The following is a 24,269-nucleotide window of genomic DNA, read 5'->3' as shown; positions in this document are numbered from 1 at the left end:
AGAATTCTTTAAGGGAGTAAGAGAAGAGAGAAATCTTCATTTAAATGCAGATACAGGCTTCTCACCTGGGACTTAGGAAAGTTTTTTCCATTAAAATGCTAATGAAAGAACAAACTGAGACTCCAAATCCTCAGCTCACAGATCCTCCCCCATCCCCACCCCCATCCCCAATCTGACTCTTCACTCAATCCACTGACCCTTCTTTGCTTCTCCTCCTGGGTTTCCCTGGGGCTCACACATCTCATTGCTCTGGCCGCTGGGTGCTTTGGGCAGCTCTCTGGAGAGGCCTGTGGAAGGGGCAGCTTACCTTCCTGAAAGCGACCCTCGCTGGAGACTGGAGAGGTGGTGGAGAACTCCAGCTCTGGAGTCAGTTCTCAGGCCGCTTCTTTGCTCTGTGACCTTGGAAACTTTACTTAACATCTCTGAATCTTGTCTTTAAGATGGGTAATAATGCCTACCTTGTAGAATAGATTGGGTGATTTTTAAAAAATGTATATCTCACTATAGATACACATAAAATATAGAGCCTGTCACTTAAAAGGTCACTACGTAGTAGCTAATATTATTATGACTGTTATTAGTGTAGAGGTGCACATGCCCGCCAGTCCCCACAGGCCTGGGTAAACTGAGCCTGCTCTCTGGGAGGCCGCCATGACTAAGGATTCCAGAAGGCGAGTGGAATCCGGGAGTGGGGTGCTGCCTCAGTCCTACCCAGGAGCGTCCTCAGGCCAGATCCTTTCCTGCACAGACGCTGACTCTCTCAGACCTGAAGCCCAGCCGGGGGCCCATGTCCGGAGGCACACAGGTGACCATCACGGGCACCAACCTGAACGCGGGCAGCAACGTGGTGGTGATGTTTGGGAAGCAGCCCTGCCTCTTCCACAGGTAACTCACCTCAGGGCGGGCTCCAGGGTTCGCAGCTCAGAGGGTGGGCGGGGCTGACAGGCAGCAGACTTCCGGCTAACCTTCTGGAGGTGCCTGCTCCTCCCTGAGAAAGTGGCCGTTCGCTTTGGCCATGCTTGGCCATGGCTCAGCCCGGGGACCTGCCAGGCACCCCTTCCTTGGAACGGCCCATCGTGCCGTTGCCCACCGTTTAGCCTGGGTGCCCACATACCACCCACTGTGCAGGACCCTAGGGTTCCACGGGACACAGTTTGGAATCTAGGGCCCCTTCCCCCTGGGTTAGCTCCTGGCCAGCTGCCGCAGAGCCAGCCGGGACTGCCGAGAGCTGGCTGAGGTCGAACCTCCAGGGGCAGCCGACTTTCCCTCCCCTGGTTCCACCATCCAGTCCCAGGAGAGCACACCGTCCATGAGCCAGGAACCTGGGGCGGGGGTGAGGGTTGGGAGGGAGGCAAGAGGTGCCCCTGATGCAGGACTAGAAGAGGTGTGGTTGCGGACATTCCCTGCGCCGCTGGCATGAGGTTCTGCAGAGAGAGCTTTTCCTGGGAGAGAGCTATGCTGAGGGCTGCGACAGATCTGAAGTCAGGCCAGGCCTTGCCTGAGTGTTCAAGAAAAAAATGGCTCTGACACTTGTTAAAATGGTAAAGAAGAGCTTGCCCAGGACTATTGCAATAGGTGTCAGGACTGTCGCAATGGAGAAAGAGATTGGGCTTGACTCCAGATACGGCAGACAGCTGGGGATTTATAGCCAAGGGGCAGAGCAAGGGAGGCAGTGGATGGAAAATTACTAAGAGGAAACGAGGTTAGGAGGATTCTTGCTAGACCGACTTAACAGGACTCTTGCTGAAGGCAGTCAGGGTGACCAGACATCAAGGGTTAAGGAGGCAGAATTTGATCAGATATCGAGGGTACTCAGATATGGGGGGGGGGGGGGTTCTTGCCAAACTAAGTTAGCAGGATTCTTGCTAAAAATGGGGGTCGGCAAATCAAAGACAGGGCCTCAGGAAGAAGCCTAGTCAAAAACGGGGCTCAGAGGAGCCCGTCTACAGTCTGGTCAAGGAGAGAGTCTTCGTCAGTAGTTCTCAGGGCTTTGTATCGGGGCGCTGCTCCCCCACTGCCTCTGACGAGCCTGATGAATAGGGAGGGGCACGGGAGGGCCCCGACCCAGGACCACAGTGTCCCGCCCAACACCACCCAGGAGCCCAGCTCCCCATCTCCCTCCCGCAGACGCTCTCCGTCCTACATCGTGTGCAACACCACGTCCTCAGATGAGGTGCTGGAAATGAAGGTGATGGTGCAGGTGGACAGGGCCAAGATCCACCAGGACCTGTTCTTCCAGTACATGGAGGATCCTACCATCGTGCGGATCGAGCCCGAGTGGAGCATCGTCAGGTAGGGCCTGCCCCGACCTTGGGCTTCCCTCCTCGACCCTCCAAAGCCAAGGGGAGTTCTGGGGCCCAGTCCTGCTGTGGGGACTGATGAACCGGGGATGGTGGTTCAGAGCACCCCCCAGCTCAGACCTTCCTGCCGGGGCTGCCTCCTTCCACCGAAAGCACTCTGAGCAGGACCCGGCCCTGGGGGCCGATGTGAGGATTGCTGGGCACACTAGGAGGCCAGAAGGTGCTGCAGAGGGCATCCTGATAGCAAGGCCTCTGTTGAGCATGGGGAAACTGCTGTATCAGGGGCCTCGGGGGGAGTGGACTTGGGCTCAGAAGGAGTGGGTGCAGCCCAGCTCCACTGCTTAGCAGCCAAGTGACCTTCAATTAGTTAACCTCCCCGGAGCCAGGCTTTCTCACCAGTCAGCTCCCTCACGGGACACCGAGAGGATTACGTGAGGTACAAACACCCAGTGCGGTGCCTGGCTCGTCTCCCCTCCCTCCTCACCCCCTCTACCCACATCCCCCGTCCTCAGCCCTCCCCACCGTCTGCTTCAGCTCTGGAGGATGTCTGGGGTCAGGAGAGGGGGCAGAGCATGAAGATGTGGTTACCACAAGCTGAGATGGGGGGTCAATGACGAGTCCAGTCCAGAGAACAATCTTGTAAACCAGGGTCAGCAAACTCCAGCTGGGGGGCCAAATCTGGCTGTCCGTCTGCTTTCATACATAAAGTTTTATTGGAACATGGCCATGCTCATCCGAATATATTTTGTCTCTACTGCTTTCTCACCACCGCAGCAGAGCTGAGTAACTGCGACAGACCACATGGCCCCAGTGAGCCTAAAATATTTACTGCCTGGCCCTTTACAGAAAGAGTTTGCCACCGGGCCTTACACCCAAACACCAAAAGGCAGCCTTTGGGAGATGCAGCTTGGCTGTCCTCAGCAGTTAGTCTCTAAGGCCCAAGCCTCGTAAGCTTTAGCCGTGACCTGAAAGCAGCTACATATAAGACAGAGAGGGGCAGAGAACCTGTAAAAGCTAGTCCAGGATTTGCCCCCAGGGCCTGGCGAGTCCAGGAAGTTGGCACAGCCCCCTGTGCTTAGGCAAACTCTGTGGCTCCCGAAGGCGCTCACAGCCTGGTTTAATTCAGTTCTTCCTCGTGTCACTGGCGCAGAAATAGAGGTGTTGTCCCTCCTGGCACTCGGCAGTCGCCCCCAGTCACTCTCACATCAAGAGGGAGGCTGGAGGTGCGTTCTGAAGGGGCCGGGGCTCCAGCGGTTTCACTGCAGTTAACGGAGTCTGGGATGGGTGGGGCTCTGCAGAACACGTGGCTTTACACTGCTCGCAACAGCCTGGGTTACTGATGAGTGGCGATGGGTGATGGGGGCGTTCGATACACGTGTGTCGAATTGATGACCGAGAAGATCGGGAGCTGGCCGGACACCAGAAGCTCATTCGCCAGCACTGCCGGGGCCGAGAGACTCTCTGGGTTTCGAGGAAATCTTCCTGCATGTGCATACGTGGGGTGGGGACGTGCTTCAGTGGGGACCGGTGGAGGGCGAGAGGAAGGGAGGGCAGGAATGGCGTGTAAAGGGGGGCAGATGGATAGAGGGGTAGAGATGAATGGGGCTGTCAAGGACTCTTTACCCACAAGCTTATAACCATTTACCTGTTTTAAATAGATTCTTCTCAATGATACCCCTCTGATTGCAGATAACATAATTCATCACTTTCCTTTGAGTAGCCCCCAAGGAAGCTAGTCTCCATCCCATGCCAGCTTCTCAGTGGCCCTGAAGACAGGACAGTGGCGTCCAGGTTTCCATTGAAAAGCTACCCAAAGACGAGTCTCCTAATCGCTGGGCGTTAGCTGTCCTTTGGCTGACTCCCCAGGGTGCGAGAGCCCTGGAGCATTTCAGATTTGCATTCTTACAGGAGGTTCCTGAGTGGCTGGGCCCTGGCCTTTCCCATGTCCCAGCCGACTGAAGCCTCTAAGGTGGAAATGTGTGGTATGATTGTCCTGGGGGAGGAGGCTGTGCTCAGACTTCGGAGGGTCTGGTGGAGGGTCGTCTGGAGCGAGGCTTCCCTTAGGCCAAGGCCAGGGTGAAGAAAATTCCCTGAGACTGGGGAGGGCAGGGAAAGAGACGCTGGGAGACTGCAGAGAAGCAGCTGGCTCAGGTCAGGAGGCCTCGGGGGCCAAGAGGGCCGTGCTACAGGCCCAGCTTCCGTGCAGTGTCCGCGCTCCGAACGAGCTCAGTGCAGGACGGCCGCGGACATCTGGTCATCACTGACTTCCCCTCGGCTGCTGAGGGCTCGTCCTTATTATGCAGTCAGCGTGTCATCTTGTCCCCGTGAGTGTTACCCTGCCCGCCGGTTATCATCGTCTCCAGTGCTGGGGTGCAGCCTGATAGATCATCATCATCGTCATCGTCATCAGGCGCTGTTGCTATTCCTGTCCCTGTGTTTACACGCCTCCTTCTTTCCTCCCCACCAGTGGGAACACACCCATCGCCGTGAGGGGGACTCACCTGGACCTCATACAGAACCCCCAGATCCGCGCCAAGCACGGAGGGAAGGAGCACATCAATGTGAGTCCGGGACAGGTGGGGCTCACGGGGGGGCTGTGCACTTGGCGCCTGGCCGCCCTAAAGGGTGTGGGCTCTCCGAGGGCTCAGGCAGGCTCACCCCAGACACCGATGACCCATCGCGTGTGACGCCCCGGACACTGGGATGGCGGGATGGGGGAGCAGACATGAGGCCATTTCTACACTCTGGGGTACAGGCATGCAGGAGCAATCTCTTCTGGGTTTCTGGGGTTTCTTATTCTTAATAAGGGATGGAAGACCTTTATTCTTCCATCCTCTGACCCCCAGTGCCATTCCTTAGCTTAGAGATACCCTAGTGCCTGCCATGGGCGGGGCAGAGGTAGGTGTCAGCTGCAGAGCTTGTCCTTGAGTGCCCAGGTTGTGTGGTCCTGACTCCACGGGAGCTGTGGGGGTCCACCCGTGACTGTCCCGTGTCAACACCACGCTGTACAACGGCACCGGGGGAGAGCCGGCGGGTGTCTGGGGCTGCAGGTGTGCGGAGACACGCCACATAGCCCTCCCTCTCCGGCTCCACCCCAGCTCTGCGAGGTTCTGAATGCTACTGAGATGACCTGCCAGGCTCCTGCCCTCGCTCTGGGGCCCGACCACCAGTCTGACCTGACGGAGAGGCCCGAGGAGTTTGGCTTCATCCTGGACAACGTCCAGTCCCTGCTAATCCTCAACAAGACCAACTTCACCTACTACCCTAATCCTGTGTTTGAGGCCTTCGGTCCCTCAGGAATCCTGGAGCTCAAGCCCGGCACACCCATCATCCTAAAGGTAGCGTGAGACGGGAGGAAGGAGGCCGCTGTATGCAGGGGGAGGCTTTCCAAGTCACAGGCGGAGGCTGCAAGTCATGGGCTTCTGCCAGATCTTGTGGCAGGTGTCATTAGCTAGCAGAGGTTGTGTTATAGCCCAGACTATGGTAAATGTGCTCTTTGAGTTTGTATTGAGAGGTGCGCTCTCTTTAGGGGCCACAGAAACCTGGTCAGGGCAGCTGGATCCACCCTGGCCCTCTGACTCCCAGCTTTGGCCCCTGAGTCCGGGACTTGGGAGGTCAAAGGCTCATACTGCTTCCTCCTGTGCAGCCCTTTGCAAACCACCTTATAGGGCTTCTTTGGAGCATGGATAGAAAATTAATTTTAACTCACGTGACAATTTGAAGCAACTGGTAGTGACTGATTACAGCTCTGTGTTGAGAAGGATTCTGAAGCTGCCTTTGGGACAAGCTGAAAACAGTGCCTCGATTATTGATTTCCCACTGAGGAAGGGGGAATAGTAGTATAGGTGTTGTGAATTTTTTGGACTTATTAGGGAAGGTGGCCTCTCCACCAGCTCCCCAGAAGGATGGGACCTCCAGGTGGGAGGACATGTCAGCCAGCCAGTAGCTGTGCTCCTGACTCTGGGGTGGGAACTTGGGCTTTCCTGTCCATGCAGGGCAAGAACCTGATCCCGCCCGTGGCTGGGGGCAATGTAAAGCTGAACTACACCGTGCTGGTCGGGGAGAAGCCATGCACCGTCACAGTGTCAGATGTGCAGCTGCTCTGCGAGTCCCCCAACCTCATAGGCCGGCACAAAGTGATGGTGAGGCTGGCGGGACTCCACCCTGGATGGGCAGGCACTAAGGATGCGGTGGGGTGAGCGGTCCAGCTCCATCCTGGGCCACCAGGGCTTTCTGGGAGGGGATTCTGGCCTTCTTGAACTTTCCTCCTGGCTCTCCCACACTCCCAGTTCCTTCTCCTCGTCCCACTTCAGACGTTTTTCTTCCGTATTGTCATTCTTTCCATACTGGCTGGTGCTACAGTAAGGGCAATGTGAAACAGCATTCAGTGATGTGCTGTGCCACCTGTTAGAGGCAAGAGACCCTTCCAGGAGAGGACCATCGTTGACCCGGGCAGGACATAATATCACGTCCTGTGCCTTTGTCATCTGTCCTCACAATGGGATGAGTCTTCAGGGATCCAGACTTTGATGGCACGTAGGCTTTGTTAGATCCCAGTTGAGTGCTGTTTCCTCATGAAGACAACCGAGTTCACTCCCGAATAATATAATGTGTGGCTTTCCCAGTTGTGGGGGTGGCCTGCGCTGAGCTGTTCACCCCCGCTCCCTCCACCCCAGGTGCCCTCTTGTCTGCTTTTACAGCCAGCAATGACTTTCCTCCCTGGAGCCATTTCCCTCACGCAACCCTGGTCACCAGCTCACGGGTGGCTTGGGACCCTTGCCTAGGATGTTCTGTGCCCACACTCAGCTCCGTCTCCCCCCGCGTGTCCCCCCAGGCCCGAGTCGGTGGCATGGAGTACTCCCCGGGGATGGTGTACATTGCCCCGGATAGCCCGCTCAGCCTGCCCGCCATCGTTAGCATCGCCGTGGCCGGCGGCCTCCTTATCATCTTCATCGTGGCCGTTCTCATCGCCTACAAACGCAAGTCCCGCGAGAGCGACCTCACGCTGAAGCGGTTGCAGATGCAGATGGACAACCTGGAGTCCCGCGTGGCCCTGGAGTGCAAGGAAGGTCCGGAGTGGCAGGGGGCCGGACACGCGTGCGTGCGAGTGCGTGCGACTGCGTGCGAGTGCGTGCGCGTGCGTGCGAGTGCGTGCGCGTGCGTGCGAGCGCGTGCGTCTCACACACCCGCAGAGGTGGGCGGCGGGCGGCGCTGGGTCGGCGCCTGGGTCTCCCACTTCCAGAATCTCTACCTCAAGTCAGGCCGGGATCATTTCAGACCCCACTAGAGCCGTGTCCAGCCCAGGATCCCGGCCGGGTGAGTTTTGCCCTCTCCTCTGGGGGGGACCCGGAGGCGCCCTGCCATGACGCACTCAAGCAATCTTCTTTCAGAAGGAAGGTGAGGCTGGAGGGCTGAGATGAGACTTAGAGGAAAGAGCGTTTTACAGCTTGTATTTTAAAAAATTTCCAACACCACCATGAAGTGAAATCAGCCGCACTAAATCCAGGAAGGAAGTGTAGAAGTCAGACCCTCGTCACCCCCAGGAGATCGTTCGTGAGTCACCCTGGGAGAGTCTGAGCTGATTCTTTTGTAGATTTATACGCGGAGTAATCAGCCTGTACCTGGGGCTCTGGCGTTCCCACCAGGGAGGCCGTGGCTCTCTAATGGGGAAGCGGGTCCCTTCCGTCCTCTCTCCACATCCTCAGCTGTCAACACAGCATCCGCCTTGTGGGACTGTTAATTACCGCCTTTTATTATATTTACGCTGCTTAATTTTTTTCTCTGCAATGTACTCTTCCCTCTAATTAGGTGTAGTGATTAGAATCTCTTTTATGTGCCAGGCGTGAGGCCTTGAATGTCGGAGACGCTCAGTGACTTGAAGGAAAGCTGCAGACCTGTAAAAAGCTAGCTCCCTCCTTTTCCTCCCCGCCAGCTGAGCACCCCAACTGGGAGGGGGCGGCGGGGGCAGTGTGAAGCCAGGTTCCTCTTGGAACGTTCCGGAGAAGGAGGAATTAGCAGTCCCAAAGGGAGTCCTGACTCGGGGACACCAGGGGAGGGCCTTGGCTTCTAGCTCGGGAGAGGCTGTCTCACGTGGGTGGGAAGAGAGATGATAGAGCAAAGGACACGTAGGATTCGCCTTGAAAGTGTTTTCCAGAGGCGCCCCGAGCTGGCTCTTGAATGCTGAAAGGGCAGCCTGGGTCCAGGGAAGGCGACTTCCCAAAGCCTTGACGGTGAGTCAGGCCGTCAGCCACATACAGACCCCGAAGAGGCCCAGCCTGGCCCCCGCCCAAGGCCCGGCCTTTGGATATATAAACACACACAAATGCGTGCACACATGCCCACAGACACTCACTGACGCCCACTCAGGCGGTCACTCATGCCCTCACACTCATGCCCATGCACGCATTCCCACAAACACACACACGTGTGTTTCTCACTCAGCCCACACGAGTTCTCATCAGGGATTTTGGTGACGGTACATGCCAGAAAGGCTCACTGACTCCCCTTTCACACGTATCGGTGTAGGTTCGACTCAGATGTGTTAGGGTTACTCTACCTTCGGAGTCGCTTTTCTTGCCAAGGTCCCCCCGCGTCAGTGTGAGCAGAGATGCAGAAAGAGAGCAGCACAGGAGGGGTCTGCAGCAGCCTCTCCAGGGGTCCCGGCGCCATCCCCGTTGTCAAACCAGAACCACTGGTATCCTCAAGGCCCGGAGACCCAGGGTCCCCAAGCAGGAGGTCAGCACCGCAGGGTGTGGTGGGGTCCTGCCGGCAGCAGCTGGGCGGCCGCGTTGTGCTCACGTCGTCAGCAGAGACCACTGGGTGCAGGGCTGGCTTTTCGAGGGCCCTGGAGCTACACTGGGCTTGTGAATTCCTTCTGAGCCCACAAAGTAGTTTTTCCTTATTCTTGTCTATGTAAATAGAAAGAAGTATTGTTTAGTCGATATCCACTGGCTGTTCTTTGCAGGCAGGTATTAATCCATCGTGTGTGTGTGTGTGTGTGTGCGTGCTTGCATGCATGTGTGTACATGTGCATTTACGTGTGTTAAGGGAAAAAATGGGAGAAGGAAGGGCTGAGCACATTACCTCTGACAACCTCCCAGGGTGGAGGGCTGTACCCAGGACAGAGAGTGATCACACGGCTGTGGGTCCGTGTGTGGAACTTTCTCGGGGGCCAGGGGGTGGTCTTGCAGCTTCGTGACCATGCCGGAGGCCTGGGCTGTCTCCGCAGACAGCGGTACCTATATGCAGATCATAATTCACCATTGAGTAGCATGACCTTGAGAAAGGAAGGACATAGAGACACTCTGCATATTTATCCAGAAGGGCTATGTCAGTGGGGCAAGAGCCTTCATCTGGCCCCATTTGGTGGTTTGATGGCTCCGGTAAGCTGCGTGGCCAAGAACTGGGACTTCAGAAGAAATAGTTCTTAACTCCTATAAGGAAACCCACTGTAAAACACAGAATCTGAAACAGACTCGCCATCACTGGAACTGCCCCCTCCACTCCCTCTGGCCTTCGATATCACCCCTAACCCCCAGCATATTTTGCAAGCCAAAGCCCTCATCTTCAGAGAGGGAGGCCCTCCTGGCCCCAGCAGCAGCTCACATCTGTGGACAGTCTGCCCCCCATTCATGTTTTGGAAGGGATTTGGCCCAAGACAAGCTTCCTTGTGCTGCATCTTTCTCCCGTACCTACATCGTTCACCTCAGCTACGTAAAACATCCCCCTCCTCCTCACTCCTGCGCTACTTGGGTCCACTGTGTGGGTCTCTGGGGGCCTGGGAGAGGGTTCTGAGTGTTCCGAGGCGGCGTAGCTCTTGGGCCCCATCCAGCAGTCTCACGGGCTTGTCTCTGTGCCAGCCTTTGCCGAGCTGCAGACGGACATCCACGAGCTGACCAGTGACCTGGACGGAGCTGGGATTCCCTTCCTGGACTACAGAACCTACACCATGCGAGTGTTGTTCCCGGGAATTGAAGACCACCCTGTCCTCCGGGACCTCGAGGTGAGAAGCAGTTCTGTGGCCAAGTCCTTTCCCATTGTGGTGTTAGTGCAGAGAGACACAATGGTGACCAAGTCCAGCCGCCTCATTCAGAGGAGGGTCAGCTGAGGCCAAGGAGGGGACGAGACTTGCCCAAGGGGTGGTACCAGCTTGCCCCGCCGTTGCTGCCAGCCCATCCCTCGGGAGGAAAGGGAACTCAGAGCAGAGGTGGGAGTAGGGCTTTGGGTCTTAGGGGGTCATAAATCCCTTGAGAATTGGATGGAAGCTGAAGACCCTCTCCTCAGAAAAACTGTCCATAGACACAGAAACGGGAAATCTGGCAAATGATGTAGGAAGTTCACGGACCCTTGTTTAAGAAACCACGATATAAGGGATTTCACCGCTTAGTTGGTGCTCAGTAAATAAATGTGGGAAAGATAACGGCTGCACTCAGGACGAAGGTGGGAATGTGAGTGGTAAGAACATCACTGCCTTTGTACCAGCAGGGACCTCATCTTGTGAACATTTTATCCCACTTAGTGTCTAGCATAGTGTCTGGCTTAAGCATATATTCATATTATGCTTTGTTCTGAAAGGGATTTGGAATGACTTATAAATACCAGAGAAATGCGAAAAATATAAATGAGGAAACCAGGGCACAATAATCATCGTAAGGAATATTACCCTGAGTTGACTGTTGACTAACATCCTGGGCCAGTTTTCAGTACTTCACACACGTGCATTGATTTAACCTCCCAAGAGCCCTCCGAAGCAGGTACACCCATTTCACAGGTGAAAAAACTAAGGCCACACAACTGGGAGGGAGTGGGGCAGGGATCTGAGTCCAGCAGGGAGACTCCAGAGTCTATATCCTAAGGACAAGCCTGTGCACGTGGCTTCTGAGGGGCCATGTCCGTGTCATGCCCTACGGCTCTGGAGACTTACTTGGATGGATCAAAAATCTTTGGCCAAAACACCACAGAAAATAAGACTGATTCCGTATTTATATTGTCCGTAACATAGAAACAGACCTGCCACTCCGGAGTTGCACAGTGAAGCAGGTACTGACCCCCTGGGAATGTCTGCATGGGTTCTCCAAGGGGACGTAGAGGCTGTGTCCCTCTGCAGGAAATGCAGCAAGTCCCCAGGGCCCTTGGGCCCCCCCCCCCATTTCTCCAACTTGATTGTGGAATGAAGAGTGCGTGCGTGCGTGCGTGCGTGGGTGCGTGACTTTTGTGTAGACTGTGCATACCTCATTTATCTTTGTAACTCTGGCTTCCAGCAGAGTGCTTGCACATAGTAGGCATGCAGGAAGTGTTGAATGATTTGAATAAATGAATGTCTGTGTGTCTGCCTGAATTAGGGTGGAAATGGCAGTCCTAGGAAGGCAAGTTGTGTTTGAACGTCCCCACACCCCTCAAAATAAGAATTCAACTAGGATGAGTATGTAAAGTTATTTTCTCTTTTTCATTAGCTCAAAATTCCAAGTAGATTTGCTTTAAGCATTTAACCTTTTATTTTAAACATCTTTATTGGAGTATAATTGCTTTACAATGTTGTGTTAGTTTCTGCTGTATAACAAAGTGAATCAGCTATACGTACACATATATCCCCATATCTCCTCCCTCTTGCATCTCCCTCCCACCCTCCCCATCCCACCCCTCTAGGTGGTCACAAAGCACCGAGCTGATCTCCCTGTGCTATGCAGCTGCTTCCCACTAGCTGTCTATTTTACATTTGGTAGTGTATATATGTCCATAAGCATTTAACTTTTAAATCAGATTTTCTGAGACCATTTCCAAGCTGGCATCCCTGTAGGGCAGCCCGAATACTTTGGAGCGGGCTGGGAGACAGCCTTCTCCCACACAAGGTGTTTTCTTGATGGACACACACACACTCCACACTGCTTTCCCAACCAGTCCTATGGCCCATATTGTAGATCATGCCACGTCCTATCGTATGGTCTTGTTTCTCATTTGATCCCGTTTAGCTTATGGCTTTCCCACCTGCCCTTGCATCTCCGTAGATGTTTAGATTCTCAGGCCTGACTTGGCACTGATGTAGCACACACCCAAGGGCAGTGCACTCGCAAGGGCTGCCCAGGGCAGTGGAGGGGAGCTCCAGGGCTCATCCCCCACAGGATGCTGTGGGAGGGTGCAGGTTGAACACGGCACCGCTCCAGACGGCACCGACCATATGCGGCCCTTCCTGGACGCGTGCAGTGCACGACCTGCCTCACTGTCTCTAGCAGCCCTCTTTGCCCGAGACCAGCATCCTAATGACTCCCTCTCATTGCCTTTCCGCACTGTGCCAGGCCCCTTGCTGAGAGCTGGTGGCATCCCCACCCAGCGGCACTTCCCCGGGCCTTTCCTCCAGGGCTAGTTTTCTGAGAGAAACTGCTACCCAACTCCTAGGCTTAATCCTCAGCAAGGTGCCCAGCCCAGGAGCCCGCCCAGCAAGCTGGGCTCACAAGACAGAAGCCCTGGGCGCCCTCAGAGCGCTGCTGGGAGCCAGCTCCCTCCTCCACTGTGTGCTGCCCCGGCCCCGCCTGCCTTGTTCCCAGGCATCTGAGGCGCCCCTCACCGGAGGCTTCTGGGGCTGCAGAGTGAAATGCAGCAGACTCCTACCCCTGCCCAGAAAGCTTCAGAGCCCTTGTTCGGTACGGTCCAGAGACCCACAGTGTCTTCACTTCACTGGGACACCGCCCACCCTGCAGGCTGGACACACACTCACCAGGGCACGTGCAGATCTGCACCACCAGGAGTCCCTGACTCCCCTGCCCCGCCCATCGGTCAGGGGCTGTGGGATGAGCTCAGCCCTTGGAGGGCTGCCTAAGAAGGCCTCTGAGAATCGGGGCTACTGGGTTCTGATGATTACCTGACCAGCCTGTATGGCTCCCCAGATGCTCCCTGGGTGGACACCTCACCTCTGCCCGAGACTGTTCCCATGGGCCCCGTTACAAGTCACAGCACGTCCTACCGTGGCCTGATTCCTCATCTGGCACGTTAGAATTTCCCCTCAAACCTGAGGCTTCTCTCTTGTCCTTGCCTTTATCACAAGGGGAGACTTTCTCATCGCATCCTTCTGCTCAGGATGGAGTTAACAGTCAGCTTCACCGATTTCCCTGAGTTGGAGACCACGAGACGGTTAATCGTCAGGCATGGGCTCTGAATCAAGCAGGTCACACAGAGATTTTTAAGTTCTGGTAAAATATACATAACATAAAATTTACCATTTCAGCTGTTTTTAAGTGTACAGTTCAGTGGCCTTCAGTTCACTCACATTACTGTCCGTCACTACAGTCTATCTCCAGAACTTTTTCATCTTCCCCAGCTGAAACTCTGTACCCATTGAACAGTAGCTCCCCACAGTAACTCCCCACTCCCCCTCCCCTGCAGCCCCTGGCAACCACCATTCTACTTTCTGTGTCTATGAACTCGGCTAATCTGGGTACCTCATATAGGTGGAATCATACAGTATTTGGACCTTTGTGACTGGTTTATTTCACTTAGTAAAATGTTTTCAGGGTTCATCCTTGTTTTACCACGTGACAGAATTTCTTTCCTTTTAAGACTGAATAATAGCCCATTGTGTGTAGAGACCACGTTTTATTTATCCGTTCATCTGTCTGTGGATACTTGGGCCGCTTCCACCTTTTGGCTAGTGTGATAATGCAGCTATGAACATGGGCGTACAAATATCTGTTTGAGCTCCTGCTTTCATCTTTTGGGGCATATACCTAGAATATAAGACTTTTTCATTTCCATTGAACTCATTAATTAATTTCTTACAGACAGAAATCAACTTTTACTGTTCCACATTAGCTTGGGGCTATGTGAGATCCAGCCTCCTTTGTAAGATCCAGAGATCTTGTGTGGAGGGTTCTTTTCTTATGTGTTTCCAACCTCTCCCTGCCACTGGAGTAGTTTCTCTCTATTGGTTTTCCGGGTTTGGAAACATTCCTAGGGAAGCCATTGACTAATCTGAAGCAGGGTTTGCACCTTTTCAGGCACTGGGATGGGCATGGTAGGTGGGTGTGAAGAAGATGGGGTCCTCTGGCTCTAGGCTGTCCTGGAGGTTAGGCTACCAGGCCTCTCTTCTGTGACCGTCTGGTGCAGTCCGGGCATTTGGGTAAGGGGTTGCCCAGGCACTGATCACACACCGGTCCTTCAAAGACAGAGAACAAACAGTAACCACACACCTCTTTTTCCACCTATATCATTGCCTCCTAAACTCTAACCTATTGGGTTACAATGAAAATTTACTATCCAGTTTTATACTCTCAGACTTCAACTAAATTATCGGACCGTCTGGTGAATAAAGAAAGTCTTGTTTCAGGGTGCCGTCTGCTTAGGCAGTAGGGGTGCAAGCTACACGGGGGAACTGTTCTAGATACTCTCTACCAAGGCACTTCCCTCCATCCCCTCTTCCTGAAAGGGGGAGAAAATGCCTACTCTCCACACCCAGCCACTGTGCCAATGCATTAGGCACCTTGGAAACTCTGGGGCAAGAGGGATCAGTGGAAACAGCCAATGGAGGAGAGGCAGGTAATAAAACTTCTGCTGTTGAAGCGCGCTCTGTGTGTGCCATCATCTTACTTAATGTTCTTGAAACATTATGACATAGGCACTCATATTCTCATTTTATAGATGAGACAGTAGAGCCCGGAGGTGACAGGGCTTTCCTCCATGTATGAGTCTGTTAGTCTCTCTGATTCCAAACCCCATGCTGCTACAGGGATGCTCTTTCCCTGCAGATAGCTTCGCTAAACCTTCCTTCCCAGGGCCCTGAGCCTTGCTGCCCAGAAGGAGCGTGCAGCCAGGCCAGGGAGTCCAGAGCACATCCTCCTCCACTCCAGGCGCCACAAGCCAAGCCTGCACTTGGCTCCCCTGCCCTCGACGGACGGCCACCTGAGCTCCAGGAGGCCCTGCACGGGGTGCTGCAGGGGGGACTCAGAGCTGGCCTTCAGTCACCTCCCAGGCCCAGGGGTAGGCCAGACAGGCCGAGGATGCGCAGGATGGACGGGCGCTCAGGAGCCAAGCAAGCTGGGGTTTGGCAATCCTGCTGGCTGGCCTTGGGAAGCCACGGTAGCTTCCCTGAGAGGCTGTTAAAAGAGGGTCACGAGAAGGCTTCATTGGACCAATGTGTACAGTGTGCCAAGACTGTCCTTTGCCCATGACGGGAGCCCAGGAAGTGGCATTGTCTCTTATTATCGGGACAAATTAGAGAAATGTCTTCTGAGAGGTCTGAAGGAGAGGGGAGGTAAAACGGGTACGCCTGCGTGGGAGGGGCTGTCTCGGAGTCGGGCGCTGGCAGTAGGAGACAGACGTCTGGGCAGATTGAGGCCCCGCGCAGTGGCACAGTGAGGTGACCATGTCTCCCTGCTCTTCCCTCAAGAGCCGCCGTGGAGTGGGGGACTAGGGGGGCCAGGCAGGAGGCAAGCCAAGGCTGGAGACCTTGGGGAACCAGAGGGTCGCCAGGAGGGGCTGTGCTGAGAGCCTGGCGGAGCCGCCGGTGGCCTGGCCGGTACCACCCTGGCTCTGGTGAGCTCTGCTCTCTCCTGAGAACTGCCTGGAGAGGTACCAGCCTTCCGTGTACCAGCACAGCTGTGTACCAGCACAGCGGCAAAGGAAATGCAAACGGACCTGTTTTGGAAACATGCATGTTCCTGACCTGTGGGCACTGCTGGTTCAATGCGAGTGTCTCTCTGAAGAGTTCAGGGGTCCCCCCACTGAAGGGGCCTTGAGACTGTTGGCCTCCCCAGTTTAAAATCTTCAGAGTGAAGCAGGTTGAAATTGCTGCCCTTCCGTAACTGGACTGTGATGGTGCTGAGGCTTTTCACGCATCTCGTTCCGTGCTCTCAGGAGTCCCAACAGGGGGCAGGACACGGTGCCAGCTGCCCAGGTCGTGGCCCGGTCTGACGCTTCTCTGTCTTGGGATCTGGGGAAGTTCCTTACCCTCGTGGGACCCTGGGGTAATAATGGCACCTACCTCGTAGGCTGTTGGGTGGGTTACATGGGTCAGTATTTCTAAAGCGTGTGGAACTGTGCTTGGCATAGAGTAAGGTCTGTATACGTATTAACTGCAGTACCTTCATGTTGTGGATAAAGGAACTGAGTCTCCTAAGGGTCCTGCAACTCATAAATGACTGTGATGAAGTTAATGCAAGCTCAGCGGACTCTGAAACTCTGTTCTTTACTGCTCCATACGGGACACTCCTTCCCAAGGACCTGGTGCATGTACTCTCCCTGCCCCCGCCAGGGGGGACACATCCCTCAAGATGAGGCTTCGATGGTACCTCCTTTGGATGCCCCACCTCCCCCAGCATGCCACTTCCCACCAGATGCCCTGCTCCGTGTTCTCAGCGGGCCTTCCCTCCAGGGCAGAGGCCATGCTTCATTTTTTAAGTGAACTTTTTGTTTTAATGGAAGTATACAGACAGAGCAATACACAAGTTATCAGAACACAGCTCAGCGCATTTTCCCCAAGTGAACACAGCCACTAAGCCAGCCCACAGATCGAGAAGCAGAACATTACCAGCCTCCAAAAGTCCCCCTGTGCCCCTTTCCAGCAGCCGCCCCCAGAAAACGCTTTTTTTTCCCATTGATGAATGTTAATTGTTCTTCTTAAATCTGGATTTAAATGGTATTGTCCAGTATGCTCTCTTTTGAGCGTGGCTTTTTTCTTTCAATATGTTTGCAAGATTCATCCCTGTTATTGTGAGTAGCAGTGGGTCCTTCATCGCTGTTGCTGTGCAGCATTTCATTGGGTGAATGCACCGCAGTTCCTGGAACCCTCCTATTGTTGCTGGACCTCTGGTTGTTTCCCAGTTGGGGCATGACGCATGGTGCCGCTGTACCTATTCTCGTGCATCTCAGAGACGCATCCTCCGTGCACAGCTCAGTCGCTGGCTCATGTTGCTGAGTGGATGGTACACCCTTGCACCCTTGCACGGACCTCCCAGTGAACAGAAGATGCAGGCAGGAAGATAAAACCTTCTTCCCCCCCTTTCCCTGCATGGAGCAGGGTCTCAAAAGGAATCCCTAGGAAAACATCAGATGCTAGAGTTAGGGAGTGCCTGAGAGGCTCTTGGGCTTAAGCTTTCCCTTTTTTAGGTGAATGAACTTGGGCCCTCAGAGAAGTAAAGGGACTTGTCCAAGCTTATGTGGCGTGGGGATGTCAGAGCCCACGTGGAACCCAGAAGTCCTGACTCTGAGCCCACTGGTCTGTCAACAGGACCCCCAGGGCCAGAGACAGGTCAGCATTAGGTTAGCCAGAGGCCCAGGTTTGGTGATCCCCCAGCAAGGGTGTCACTCACAGCATCCCCGACCTCCTGGAGTCCCTACCTGGGGCTGTGATGGTGGCCTCCAGTGGCATGGGGTCCCCTTGTCAACGCCATGCTAATGATGACGTTCTCTCTGTCTCTAGAGACAGTGACCTGCCTCGTGGGCTATGATGGAGGTTAGGTAGACACCACATGTGGCGCCTGGCTCTAGATAAGGACTTGGTGGCATCAGCCAGGTGGCCTGTCGTGGGTGAATGGGAGGATGGGAGGGTCAGCAGTGTGCACGGCCCACCCGGTGGGGTGTCCCTGGGGCCTCGCCCCTCTCGGGCGGCAGTTAAGACTCGCGCACCCCTGGGTCTCCCCCGCAGGTCCCGGGCTACCGGCAGGAGCGCGTGGAGAAAGGCCTGAAGCTCTTCGCTCAGCTCATCAACAACAAGGCGTTCCTGCTGTCCTTCATTCGCACGCTGGAGTCTCAGCGCAGCTTCTCCATGCGTGACCGCGGCAACGTGGCCTCGCTCATCATGACGGTGCTGCAGAGCAAGCTGGAGTACGCCACTGACGTGCTGAAGCAGCTGCTGGCTGACCTCATAGACAAGAACCTGGAGAGCAAGAACCATCCCAAGCTGCTGCTCAGGAGGTAGGGGCGCGGCCCGGGTGTCCCAGCCAGCCCAGCGCACCAGCCTGGCCCTCCTGCCCTCAGGGAGGCCAGGGCAGGGCTGCCCGGAGCAGCCAAGCCCCCAGGTCAGGTACTGACCTGGCCAGAGGCCAGGGCGCACCCCACGGCCTCTTAGAAGAACCTGTCCATCATGTTGGTGCCTCCGACTCAACCACGGCCCATCTGCTCACCCCGTGGTTTTTCTTCTGCCCCTAAATCCACTTGCCACTCTGCTCCCTCTGCTCTAACCCTCCCCTGATTTGACCCTCTCTATCAGAGGTTTCCTCTTGGGCACTCTTCAGAGGTCATCTTTCCATCCCCTCACCTTATCTAAGTCAGAGCTTGAATCAGGACAGACACCTCAGGGCCTCTCTGGGAACCCACCTCACCATCTCAAGTTGGGAGACTTTAGCCCCTGCAGCTCTTACTGCTGTCTGGTAACAGGAGAAGCAGCATCACCCGGGAGGTTGTTGGAAAGGCAGAATCTCAGGTGCCACCCCACACCTACTAGATCAGAATCAGCATTTTAGCGAGAAACCTAGGGGATCTGAATGTGTAGTGAAGTTTGAAAAGCACTGGTCCAGCCTGTGTTTGAATTAAAGGTCTTTAGCGGCAACTTGCCTGATGCAACACAACAAGTATTTCCTGGCACCTGCTCTGGGCTCTGCCCGGGTGCAGGGTCCACCTCTCAACACCGTGGGATGCCTCATCCTCGACACCGTTGAAATCTGCACGGTCACGTGTGCAGAAATAACCATATACCGTGGCTTTGCCTTCTACGAAATCGAGACCCTCTGCCTCTGTCTACGCTGCCATTCAAATTGTTCATGTACTTGAAGGCCATTGCAACCAGAAGTGTCCTTTGGTTCGTAATGCTGCTGTGGTGTTTTCACTTCCAAAGTAAGAGAATGAGTGGGTTTGCGTAGCAGCATGAAAGATGCAAATTAGACTCAAGAATGAACTCCCTGTCATTGCAAATAAAACACTAGAAAGGTTCCCAGGAGAAGTTCCAAAGTGCATGGAAGCCTTTTAAGTAGGACAATTTGGGCATCTCTTGGAATGAGCTGGGTATCCAGCTCCACGTTACTACCTACTCTGGGAGTCTTTAGCTTAGGCGATGGGCTCAGTCTAGTCTATCTGGCCTTTCTCCATGACCCTCTTCCCCTGCCACCTTCTTTTCTATCCCTTGCCAAATGAGTATCTCCCAGATTTTCTTTTCTTTTCTTTTCTTACCCCAAGGAACACACCTATCCTATAAAGTTCTCTAAGGCTATCACCAGTGTGGTAGCTATGAGCCACACGTGACTATTTAACTCTAAGTTAATTTAAAGTAAATAAAATAAACAGTTCAGCTCCTCAGATGCACTCGCCGCATTTCAGGTGCTCAGTAGGTATTGGTGGCTGGCGGCTACCATGCTGGACAACACAAAGTGCTACTGGGCTATTTCATCCACCCCAAAAGTGCTCTCAGACAATTGGACAGGGCTGCCCTAACGCGTTCTCACAGAAACTCACCCGGGAGCCTGCGCACAGAAGGTCATCTCCCCGCTTGGCAGGCAAAGCTTGTCTTATCATTATGGTGTGTCTAGGAGTCCAAGGAACTCAGGTATCCCTCAGGGTCTTAAGATTTGGCCTGAAAGCCTTAAGCAGCAAGAGCCGTGCAGATCCCCCTGCCCTCCCAGCCCCTGAGGTCTGACCAGCTGCCTCTGTCTTTGTCTTGCCCTGCTGGGTCCCTCTGTGACTGGTGCCAGGACTGAGTCGGTGGCTGAGAAGATGTTGACCAATTGGTTTACTTTCCTGCTCTACAAGTTCCTCAAGGTATGATTGGATTCTGGGGGATCTCTGGGCCTACCTCAGTTTCCCCACCAGCCTGGGAATGAACCAGCATCCCCCCTATTTCCTCCATGGCCCCCAAGTCCACAGATGCTGGGGCCTAGCTCCTAGAACCCCGCCAAGAAATGTAGTTTCCCTTGTCATGGAGGGGACAGGCTCCTGACCATCTCAGGAGACAGAGACCCACGGTCAGGCCTGGCTTGAGAGGCACGGCCCCCACAGGCCGCTCTCTCACAGGTGAGGGGAGATGAGCTTCTGAGAAGACCCTGCATTCCCTTTTTTTCTTCTTGCTCTCCTCCGGCCCCTCCGGCCCCAGACTTACTGAGGCTGAAGAGGGTCCTGGGCAGGTCCAGGAGCGCGTGCGGCGGCAGATAAGCCGAGGACATGCCTGGGAGGTGGAAGAGCTGCTCGGCCTCCAATTACTAACTTGTTTTCTAAGGAGTTCACGCCACCGAGGACTGACCTCTGCCTCTCTCTCTTTTTTTTTTTTATATATATATATCTTTATTGGAGTATAATTGCTTTACAATGGTGTGTTAGTTTCTGCTGTATAACAAAGTGAATCAGCTATATGTATACATGTATCCCCATGTCCCCTCCCTCTTGCGTCTCCCTCCCTCCCTCCCTATCCCACCCCTCTAGGACCTCTGTCTCTTGATGGGGCTGCAGAGAAAGCAGGGTGGAGTGAGGGCGGGGAGAGGGGCAGAGAGGGGGCCGGGGAGATGAAAAGAGAGCTCAAGAATGGCAGTGGGAAGGAGCAGGAGAAGAGAATTGTAACTGAGGAGTGGAAAGCAGCCCTTCGGAGAGGCAGAGGCTGGGGGAGGCCGGGCTCCGCACAGCATGACTCTCCTCCGTGTCCAGGAGTGCGCCGGCGAGCCCCTCTTCTCCCTGTTCTGCGCCATCAAGCAGCAGATGGAGAAGGGGCCCATTGACGCCATCACGGGCGAGGCCCGCTACTCTCTGAGCGAGGACAAGCTCATCCGCCAGCAGATCGACTACAAGACCCTGGTAAGCCAGCCTCCCAGCTCCTCCCCGTGGCTCTGGTGGCTGGGTTCTGGCCCTGCGCAGCCCCTGCCCAGCCGAAGGGATGGTGGAAATGCTGACGCCCATCTTCTCTAACGCCACTGCTCTCAGCCACCTCTCTGGGTGCCCACTGCACGGGGCCAGCCTGGTGTTCCACCTGTGCCAGTCACTCCATCTGAGCCGGTCACCCCGGCTTCCTTGTCCTAACATGCCAGGGCACCTGGATTTGAGGACCGGTGGCTCAGACACACCTGAGCAACAGCAGGAGACCGGTGTGCTTTCAGGCCGGTGCACTGGATTGTGGGGCAGTCACCCCTTGCCGGCAGCTGGCTGACTGATCCCGGGGAATGAACTCCTTCTCAGAGGTTCTCCCAGTGGAGAACCCACACTTCGCAGACCAGTTCCAAGCAGGTAGCATGTAGAGCACGAAAGAGGGGAAGCCAGAAATGGTTGCTCGTGGTTCCGAAGGTCGCACCTACATGACCCGAGCTGTAGGATGGGAGGCCAGGCTGGCCTAGCGGTTTCAGGTGTTTGTCCAGGGAACAGGGGGGATCCCCTCAGTCAAGGTTCCACTCCCTTTCCTGCCAGAAACAGGCGTCCTAGGAGGCAGCAAAGCTCAGCATTAGGCGCACGGGGTTTGGAATCGGGCAGAGCCGGACTGGAGCTATGACTCCTCCTGACCAGCTGGGGGATTCGGGGCTTAATCTCTCCAAGTTTGGGTTTTGTTTTTTTAATCTGAAAAAAAACAGGGATAATAATAAAAGAGGGATAATGACAGCACGTAGCTCCCGAAGGTGTCCAGAAGATGGAGTGGGATCTGGTGTACAAAGCTGTGAGCCCAAGGTCAGCCCACTGCTGCCTCACGGGGGCTCTGCTTCCTCTTTCCCCGCCATGACTGTCCGCTGGTGCCCACTGTCTCTCCAGGCGGGAGAGCTCACTCTTGGGCTTTTCTTGGAGAGAGTTGTGACCTCCCACCAGATCTTTTCCAGGAAAGAGAAGAGGAGGGAGAAGAAAGGAGTGAGAAAACAAGATAAAAGATAAATGTGGAGGGTGGTACGTGGGTGGAGTCCAAGAATGGAGGTGGAAGAGACAGCAGTGGTGTTAAAGAGGACAGAGAATAGATGGGATTTAAAATGCAGTCATTGGGAAGTGAGACACATGACAGGCCAAGGCGTGGCAGAGCCCGGCAGGGGCCGCGAGCCGAGGATGAATCCCAGACCCCGAGGCCAGCTGGGGAGACATCCCTGCCACTCTGAATAAAGCCAGTCCTGCTGGCTGGGCGTGATGCGACCTGATGCACCTGTCCCACTCCATCCTCGGAGGGCCCTGGGAATCCCAGCAGGCATCTCAGCAGATTTGCCAGGATTGGCTCAGTTGACGAGGCTTTGAGGCAGCAGGGTGAGTGAGGGTCCTGCTTCTTTGCAGTCGTGGTCTGCTCCGGAGGAGAGAGTTAGAGGCTCTGACTAAAATGGGAAAGGAAGGGCTTCCCTGGGGGCGCAGTGGTTGAGAGTCTGCCTGCAGATGCAGGGGACACGGGTTCGTGCCCCAGTCCGGGAAGATCCCACGTGCCGTGAAGCGGCTGGGCCCGTGAGCCATGGCCGCCGAGCCTGCGCGTCCACAGCCTGTGCTCCGCAACGGGAGAGGCCACAACAGTGAGAGGCCCGCGTACTGCAAATAAATAAATAAATAAATGGGAAAGGAAAAAAAAAACCTTCCAAAAATAGAGACCAGAATAGATTTCTTAATGAGCTAGAACTACTGTTGAAATGTCTCCTGCCTGGTCTCTCCCTCTCTTTCCCATCTCATCAGCGGCTCCCCAGTATTGAATCCAACACGGTTGTAATAACACTCTGTCCCCAAATTGCAGCATCCTTTATTCCAGAGGCCAAACTACTGTTAGCACACCCAGCCTGGTTGCAGATGACTTCAAGAGAATGTGAGGAAATTGGAGTGGGTCAGGGACGCGCATCCATTTGAGGTGGAAAGAGTTGGGGAAGAGGCACCGTGAGGAAAGGGGAAGGAAATTACAGTTGTCTTGCTTGGAGAAGAAATGGCTGTGGGGAGGTTTCATAGCCATCCTCAGGCCTGTGAAAGGACCCCCCCCCACGTGGAAGAGGGAGCAGCCCGGTGGTGGTGAGGAGGGGCCAGGAAGAAAGTGTGTTAGCAGCAGACAGGGCTGACCCGAGACTCCAAGATGAAGGGGTCAGAAAAAGACAGGGTGGCCTGCAATTCAGCACTGGCTGGAGGAGCCCAGGGTACTTTGGGCCAACTGATGGTAACCTTGTGCTGGGCGGAAAGGGTAACCACAAAGAGTGAGACAGGTGCTGAGAGGCTCAGCCAGTATCACTTGACAGTCAGATGCACCATTTACGTGTTGAGTGATTAATTAGATTGAATTTGGACTAGCATGGCCTAGGGGCCTGCTGCCGGGAGTGCCCAAGGGCATAAACTGGGAGCTGCTAGAGTGCTGGTGCTCACCTGTGATCCTGCCTGAATGCAGAGTCTCAGACCCCATCCTCGACCTCCTGAGTCAGAATGTGCGTTTTCACAAAACCCCTTTAGTGATTCTATTCACAGGAAAGTTTGAGAAGCACTGACCTAGCAGAACAAACCCCAGGCAGTTGCTCTGAAAAAGCCAAGAGACCTGGGCGTGGGGCTGGGGAGGGGAACTTCCAGGAGGAGCTGGGGCTTGGCCAGCGGCCAGGGAACCCCGTCCCCCCGTGGGACCACTGCTGCTTCTCTGGATGCCCTGAAGCGTCCACAGAGTGGTTCTCATGGGGCCACCACGAACCCCAGGGGCAAGCAGAAATGTCAGGGGGGCATGCTCAGGTGGCAGCCCCCGCTTCATGGTCTCACAGCCCTGCCTGGGGGAGGCCAGGCTCCACCACCACCACTGGCCCAGAGCTCAGGACCCCAGGGCAGCAGCAAGTACTAGGCTGTGCTTGGCCACGGAGCGGGGCTGGGAGGGGTCCCGGAAGGCTCTTAGGAGGCAGGGAATGGCTGCGAGAGGGCACACAGGAGGAGCACGTGGGCCAGAGTTCCTTCCAGCATTGTTTTCGGTTTAAAACATTTTGAGGGTGACAGTTCGGTTTTATAGATTTAGGAGGTTCTCTTCTTAATGGAATGAGCATGTTCCCGTGGGAGCTCACAGCAGTCTGGTCGCTAATGAAAGGCAGGCGTCCAGGGGCCAGGGTT

The 24,269-nt window shown here is 54.9% G+C and overlaps 1 protein-coding gene across 5 annotated transcripts in view; it reads left to right on the top strand.

Moving 5' to 3' along the window:
- PLXNA4 (plexin A4) overlaps positions 1–24,269 on the top strand; it is a 606,963-nt gene that overhangs the window by 552,203 nt on the left and 30,491 nt on the right. For all 5 annotated transcript variants that reach the window (XM_082846558.1, XM_082846557.1, XM_082846560.1 and 2 more), the window contains 10 exons: positions 749–885; positions 2,128–2,292; positions 4,768–4,861; positions 5,399–5,638; positions 6,296–6,442; positions 7,135–7,369; positions 10,160–10,302; positions 17,932–18,200; positions 19,970–20,036; positions 20,913–21,059. In XM_082846558.1, coding sequence (XP_082702684.1) covers positions 749–885; positions 2,128–2,292; positions 4,768–4,861; positions 5,399–5,638; positions 6,296–6,442; positions 7,135–7,369; positions 10,160–10,302; positions 17,932–18,200; positions 19,970–20,036; positions 20,913–21,059 — 1,644 coding nt within the window. The remainder of the gene's footprint in view (positions 1–748; positions 886–2,127; positions 2,293–4,767; positions 4,862–5,398; positions 5,639–6,295; positions 6,443–7,134; positions 7,370–10,159; positions 10,303–17,931; positions 18,201–19,969; positions 20,037–20,912; positions 21,060–24,269) is intronic.

This window comes from Leucopleurus acutus (genome assembly GCF_964270905.1).
Source record: "Leucopleurus acutus genome assembly, chromosome: 9".
In the NCBI taxonomy this organism is placed as follows: Eukaryota; Metazoa; Chordata; class Mammalia; order Artiodactyla; family Delphinidae; genus Leucopleurus; species Leucopleurus acutus.
The sequence above is the reverse complement of the archived record's forward strand: the minus strand, read 5'-3'. Positions and strand labels throughout refer to the sequence as shown.